The 7715-nt window shown below is 41.8% G+C and overlaps 1 protein-coding gene across 1 annotated transcript; it reads left to right on the top strand.

The window, feature by feature from the left end:
* Window positions 1–3170: 3170 nt before the first annotated feature.
* Window positions 3171–4327, top strand: BDV37DRAFT_292988 (uncharacterized protein; the record flags this gene model as incomplete). Its single annotated transcript, XM_032089291.1, has 2 exons — window positions 3171–4131; window positions 4251–4327. 2 exons carry the CDS (start codon window positions 3171–3173, stop codon window positions 4325–4327), a joined length of 1038 nt encoding a protein of 345 aa, XP_031934229.1.
* Between the last annotated feature and the right edge of the window lie 3388 nt (window positions 4328–7715).

Here is a 7715-nt window from a genome sequence, read left to right as displayed (position 1 = left end):
CTGTGGCTCCCTGCTGAATATCGTTCTTTTCTTTCTTATGCGGTCAAAGACACTACAATTGCGTTAGGGTATAGGGACGGGCGGGTCTGTATAATAGGATTCCACTCGTAGATTAATATCACTTAAGTCTCTCAATTTCGAATCTCTTTGTAATGGAAGGGCCTGGGATATCTCAGATTTATATACAACTTTTAGCCTTGTACATAAGACCTATCCAGTGGTTTCTAGATGATTCTGTAAATATGGCCAACTTGCCACTTACTCTTGTTCCAGATGGTTCCGAGCCAAGGCACAAAAGCCAAAATTACTGGGATATATGTTTTATGTAATATTACACGTCAGTACAGGACGCGGCACTGATCGGGAGAATCATTATTCCATTCCATTCCGAATCAAGCCTAGCTTAGTTTCACACTAGGGTTGCTGAAACAATTGAAGAGTATAAGTGGTGACACCGGTATCCGGACAGACTGTACAATTTAGGAATTGATAGCTGTTGTATAGAATGTCTGTTATCTTATTTCCTTGGGGCCCTGCCATTGTCTTGACAACCTTGTCTTAGGTGAGGAAATAACAGAGGCCAGTTGAAAATAGGGATAAAGACAGAGTGTTAACTGTATGTATATAACAATTGAGAATAAAAAGAAATTGGGAGCGGTAGTTCAGGAAATGAACAAGCGAAAACCTCGCCGTGAATCCGGGAGGCAACTTAAATATTTCTTAAATACCTCTTCTTTAATCTGTGCAAAGAGCTCATGAAATGCAGATTGTCTTCGTCGCGATCCTCGCCGGAATCCTCGTCGTATGAAGGCATGCCCGTGCCGAAAATAGCTAACAAAGTGATACAGTGGGGCATCCAACTGTCATGTATGGAAGGCAAAGTGAGGAAAATTTCATCTTCGTGTTCAGTATAAATCTCTTCAATACGACCGCATGCGTTAGGGCCTGTTGTGGGGAAGGAGTAGTATGCTGAATTATGCTTCACAAGCTTAGAGAGATGTCCCGCCTCGACGTGAAGATACTCATCACAACGCTCATTGAAAAGCAATATTATATTCCTAGGAAAGTGAATTTCTCCCCATCCCATTTTTGTATGCTCCTGTAAGCATCTCATAAATAGACCTAAGCACTGCTTATTTTTAGTCTCAGTGGGACATAATAACCCTATATATATCGGTTCCGATTCATTATTCCTGTCATGTTTTCCAACTAACTCAAGTTGTGAGCCTATCAGAACAGGAGTGATCTTGGATTCTTCCATCTTTTTGAGCCATTTGTCACTTTTAAAGATTGTAGACCAAAGTGAAAATTGGCTTTTATCTGCTGTGTGTAACGGTTCATGGAGAATTGACAGGATTCGCTCTTTTTCAAAGACTGGATGTATAAATGAAACAATATGGCCAATCAACTCTCGTGGGACGTCTCGAAATAATGATTTATGACGCGTTGTTTTTGGCCTTTTTGTGGCCCGGTTTAGATCAGAAGATCTTCTTCGCTTCATATCTCCAAATACGGCCCAAAATCAAGGTAATATCTAAAGGTTGGTGGATCGGATGGTTGGTATATATACCGGTTATACTGAACTTTAGATTGGTACCGGTGAGTAATCTCCATTTAATGAACCTTAAGGTTGTAGCTATGAGGAAAACTTGTTCTGCCATCATTTTTGAAATTAGTTTGACCCCATATATATGATGATTAGGGCTTAGGGTAAATGTAGTATTAAACTAACCATTCTCAATATAGCATGGTGATAAATATGAAACTAGTCATATTTTTGACATGGCCTTAACTAATATACGCCGAGAAACATTTGTCACTTGGCCAATCCTACTGCTAAGGCTCAGCATAGATTATTCATTAATTATATACTTAGTTAAGGAGCACTATAAAATACCACTTGCTTAATAGACCGGCTACCAATATTAAAAACGCGGATTGTTATATTATAATGAAAGATATAATACTAGGTATATAAGTTTATAACTATACTATGTAGCCGCCCTCAAGATTCTATAAGTTAGAGATCCCAGAACCACTTCCTGCACATAGAGCCATGTAGCTTGTCTGGGCCTCTGACGTGCTAATATACATATAGCGCTTGGTAAGGTGACTGAGCTTCGTAGGCCTACCATTTCTAGGGAGCGATTGCAGAGTGCTGTTTTGTAGAGAGTGTGTTTAAATTGTACTGCGGCAAATAGCTACGTATCCTCTGGAATCGCTGTCTGACTATGAAGAGAAGAGGCCTGCCTGTACTAGATATGAAGAAAAGAAAGTTTTCTATAGTTGTAAATGGTATAATCGAAGATTCAATCCAGGAAATTCCACATCAAATACCGAGGACCGATTTTTAAAAACCCCAGCAGTATTTGGTATTACGTACCCCAAAAGCCCGTAAAGACCTCCCCCTCAATGCTTCATCCCTAATAAAAGAATCTCTTTGGATGATTTTAATTACAAATTCAATATTTATTAGAACTATGAAATATTATATATAGAAGATTATTTTCATTCGCAACACAGATCCCATAATCTCTCCAGTGTCTATAAATAGAAAGCAGTTCCCATTACGTGCTCTATAAAGTTACATGATTATCCTCTGTAGGTCCTCTCAGCCGTTGTAACTATGGTGGCTAGTCTTGTTCTCAGGTTCCCGGTCTGTATATTTTATTCAGCTGACTTGACATAATGTACTAATGACACACGCAGAGCCCAAGATCTAGTTCTTGCTCTTCCTCATCAGACAAAATTGAAGAGGTGAAAACCTTTGTCAGCCCGTTTCTGTGCGCAGTAACGGATGTTGTATAGGCTTGGGCTTACTTTCTACTTTCCAGTTTGCCCAAAGACTGGCATATATCGTTATGCAAGTTACTGAACTTAATGAGTCCCAGCAACAGGACTTAGTAAAAGTACTATGTAATAGATATAAAGAGCTTTTCTCAGGTACGTCTATCTTCAATAAATTCCCGTGTTAAGTCATACGTATCTAAAATGTGTTCACGGAACGCGCCATAGTGCCCAGTTGACTATCAAAAACATCTCCTAAATCGAGGCTGACTGGGCTTAAAGTACCAAACATAGAGTCAACGGGAGTTTTGCAAAACCTATGCTCCAATTCTTATCCTCAACCCTCTTCAGGCGATAATTACATGCTCACCAACACAATATCAATGCCCGCCTTGACACGAGAATTTCGTACTGAGCAAGACCTCGGTATTGGCTACAACCAACATCTTCCCCTACAAGAAAGCGTCTGGTTTGGACATTATCCACTAAATCTAAGCATGCCCACCAACAGAGCGTCAATGCCATCCTTGACACCAGAATTTCGTACTGAGTGGAATCACGATATTGACTACAACCAAGATCTCCCCATCCAAGACAATGTCCCCTTCGGACATTATCCACTAGACCCAGAGGCTGATCCTATGTTGGAATTCGTGAATCTGTCACCTCATCCAGAGCTCACGATAGACGTTCCAGGACAAACACCTTCTGCCGAAACCAGTCACAATCCAGTCCAAGATAGTCCAGAGCATAGCACACCCAAACCTGTCGAACAATCGAGGGGCACTTCATCCGCTCCATACCCCCCATCACCTCTAGAGAAGGCCAAAGATAAGTTGTCGAAGCGATATCACAAAGGCCTCGAGATCATGTGTGAGAAAGAAGTGGAAGAAACCGGTGAAATAAACCCAGATAAGATTGCTCGCTCAATATATGCAAGTTATTCAATCCTAAGACCGGATCTGGAGATATTCACGAAAGATATCTTGCACACATGGCTTGAGAAGGGGCTTTGGCCACACACTGCTCCCGGCGCATGTGACGAGCTTTGGAAACAATGTTCGATAGATATGATGCACTTGGAGATAGAACAAGACCCGGAAACAAAAGCTATCATGCGTCGAGTGGCCCAGATACGGATGTATTATTGGTTTGAAGAAGAGAAGAAGAAACTTGACGAGTCGTCAAATCTCGTTAAACTAGACTCGGACGAAATCCTCCACGCCAGAACATCTGATACTTTCTTTCGGTATTTTTCTACTATATGGGACAAAGCAGATGATATATCCAAGAAAGTCGCGCGCGAAAAATTCGATACGGAGGTAGAGACGGGTAAAAAGTGGTGTGAGTTGGTACACTATCTCAGTGAAGGAGTCCTAGTCACGTGTAGTAGAAGGATGGATGCTGAAATGTGAGTAAATTGTATGATATAAAAAGTGCGTATACTGACTCTTGAAATATAGTAATAGGAAAGATTTCTCGTCCAAGGAAGTGCGCGCGCTTTCCAAGTTTATCGTCAATTGCTACCCGGATGCTCTAGAGTTATGTCGCTGTTTCGATACTGTAGTAAGCAGATTTATACGAAAGTCTGTGTTTAGAGACGATGAGCTACGTGCCTGGGAAGATGAAATAAGCTCGAAACCGTTGAAAGATGTTCCTAATTTAATGAAAAGAGAGCCTAAGATGCCCTTGTTGTGGTCCCCTACTTCCGAGCCTTCCGAGGGTGATCGTTGTAGCTTTATCCGAAAAGCACTGCCTTGCAATCCCCCTCTTGCCAACTGATTGCATAGGGTAGCCCTACACACGGGATACAAGTGCTTTTCAGCTACTGCAAGAATGACTACTGTGCATTTGGTGCACAGGAAACAGTCGCGCATGTGTTGGTGGACTACCCGAACTTGAAGGGAAACCTGGAGAGAGTCAAGTAGAGAAGTTGGCCACGCGTTCAATAGCGTGTCGAGTTTTCTGAAAGGCTCATAATAAGGCGAGAGGTAAACTAGAGATCGTCTCGCGAGCAGTAGTGTACTAAGATGTATATAGTTGTGGTAGCCTGCTTATCGTGTTAAATTCTGCAGCGAGTTACGTTAAATGAAATCATCCATCCATCCATCCATCCATCCATCCATCTGAGTTTCCCTTGCGTATACATGTACCTGAATGGTTCAATAAAATACCGGTATCAGTGCCATTCATTTACCGTATGGCACGGGTATTAATAAACGCCAGCTACCTTAGGACTTAAGCAGTCATTCCTACCCTTCATGGCCTAGTGTTGTCTTAGTTTTTTTTAAGGATCAAAGGCTTCTATTGCAGACTAAAATTGAAGCTCCATTATTGTCTCTCCTGTATTACGATCAACCTGTCGCGTTACGACAGAGACTAGACTAGAACAAACTTCATAATTTCTCGAGGTTCCAGCATCCATAGTTTGGGACCAAAAGCGGAACTTCTGTTATGTCCAGGTATAATATAGTAACATTAACAGGTTCTTGGATTGGCAAGGGTCGTTTTAAATAAACAAGAAATCACGAGAGCCTTCTATAGTACCGCTAGTCGATTGTGTTTTGAGCGACAGTTGCCTGACACCCTATGAGGGAGATACAACAATTCTGCGGGCTGCTTCTCTTGGGAGATGGAAAACATGAAACAGTATACTTTATGTTACAACGGTGTGTTTTAGGATAGCTGGGAAAACAAGATAAAGTTGAGTATAATAGATATACCGCGATACAATACATATGCTCCCAAATTCCACGCAATATTCTTCTGAAATATATCTCATCGTGTTGATTGCCCTCCACGCTGTATTATAGTATCCCTAGTACCTCTGACATAGAGATGACCTATAGATTACATAACAGCTTCCCATCCTGATTCATAACGATGACATCTACGCACTATCAGCAAGTAATATGTTTACCGGGAGGTTGAACTGAACTGACCTAAGTCGAGTGTGTTGAATGTCACACTGCGCATGTCGCTCCTTCGGCATGAGCATGTCAGTTTTTCTCCTTCTAAAAAGCAAAGGCCACAGCCGTGGACACATGTGGCAAATGCGTTTCCCCTGAATCGGTGTGAGCTCATTCAACCTAATACAGTAAGGCCCGTACATACTTTGCAACAAGTCCTAACTGGCCATCCAAATTTGCGAGGCAACCATTCAAATCAAGCTGTCTCTGGTTTGCCACATTATTCTTCGCTGTACAAGTTGCATGCAGAATATGATCGTCTTCAAGGTAATACCCATTACAAGTCGTGGTGAAGTTATCAGCAACGGATATACCTGCCAATGAGACCACAGAAAGGGCCAGTCTCAACAGCCTTCTCATTATTGCTACAGCAATGTATAATATACTAGCCGTGGACTGGAAGAGAAGAGGAGGTTAGAAACGAAAAGACACCTTCGAATTGTCGGTTGCTGTGCAGATATCTAAGGAATATGCTTCCTCGGACTTCACATATGCCGTAGTTGGCTGGTGACTGGTAATTGAATCATAATAGAATATATTCCTATACCTATATATTTATCTAACTATACCTGACTTCTCTATTACGTAACAAGCAGCCAAAAAAAATAATTGGGGGATGGACATATTGGATCCTCAAAAAATAGTCTTCCATACATTAGCAGAATAAGTTCTGAGTCCATAGGATGTGTGATGCTAAAGAGACTATATGACTGAAGGGCCTCCATGACAGGAGGGTACTACTGTAGACCTACCCTTATTCATAATACGGCAATCAGAAAGTTTCCACAATCAGTCAGCGAGATCACCTTGAATTTCACATGTGATAATTTCCTCTGGGCTCCATAATAAGATCTGGGTGCGAAGGCTTATATTAAGCGGGCCTTTCTGATTCAGAAGGCCCTTCCAGATGTGGTCAGGTGGTTACTATGGATTTTATAGAGCACATACTCTAAGTACGGTAATAATAAAAATGTATCTTCCACCGTATAATTCCTCTCGTCTTGATAGAAAATGCTCTACGAGAATTTCACGTCTCTTTTATAAATTACTCAGCAGAATAGTTTAGCTAAAGTCTCCCCCTGTGAAATTAGTGCATACTCACATACTTGTTGGCAAGCTGATGTCGCTAAGGCCTCTACAGATGCCCATGATATGTACCAGTAGAATGAGTGATTGAGCGTGTATTTGTTTGTGTGTTGACCTCTCGTTTGTGAGTCAACTATAGCTAACTCTTGCGTGATCATTCTACATCTATTTCTATTACACGGTGGCGATATTAAGCTCTCGCCTTGCGGGGTCTGTAATTCCTTTCCTCACCACCCTGCAATAATAGAGACGCTTGCAAAGCTTTTATGATAACGAGTTCTATTATACTAGTGGCCGTGGTGCTGATGATGAGAAGAACATCTTTCGGATTGATCTCTGGCCCTTGATCACTGTTGGTCGTCCCTGGCAGCAGAAGCTACTGGTCTCACAATGTTTCTTCTTTCAGTCAAACATCAAATTCCGACTCCATATAAGGTACAATACGCATAGTAAAATTTTAGTTTATGATGTTGTAGGATCTTTATTCACTCTTTGCATAAAGCTAAGTTCGACGAAGCGTCCAACAATGTGAGGGATTTGTACAGTATAACACTGATCTCTAGCTTTTCTTCATGTGTTCCAATGAGAAACATGGCCACTAGAGTGATGCCTAACCTGGTAGTCCTAGTCATGGTAAGTTAAAACGGAGATACTAGGCAGGCCCGCATCCACTTGAGTTCAGGTGGGCTGCCATCCCTATTAGTTTGTGAGGGTCCTTATGTTCGACCTCCTGCTCAAGGGCGTGTTGGACTCTGATGCTGGTCGACCATTGCCAGCCACTGTGGGAATACTAGCGCCCCACATGGATTCTAACCGAGGTAATCTCACGTGATCTTATCCACTGCGCGAGGATATTAAAGGGCCAGATCCCCC

This window comes from Aspergillus pseudonomiae, assembly GCF_009193645.1.
Source record: "Aspergillus pseudonomiae strain CBS 119388 unplaced genomic scaffold BDV37scaffold_216, whole genome shotgun sequence".
Classification (NCBI taxonomy): Eukaryota; Fungi; Ascomycota; class Eurotiomycetes; order Eurotiales; family Aspergillaceae; genus Aspergillus; species Aspergillus pseudonomiae.
The sequence above is the reverse complement of the archived record's forward strand: the minus strand, read 5'-3'. Positions and strand labels throughout refer to the sequence as shown.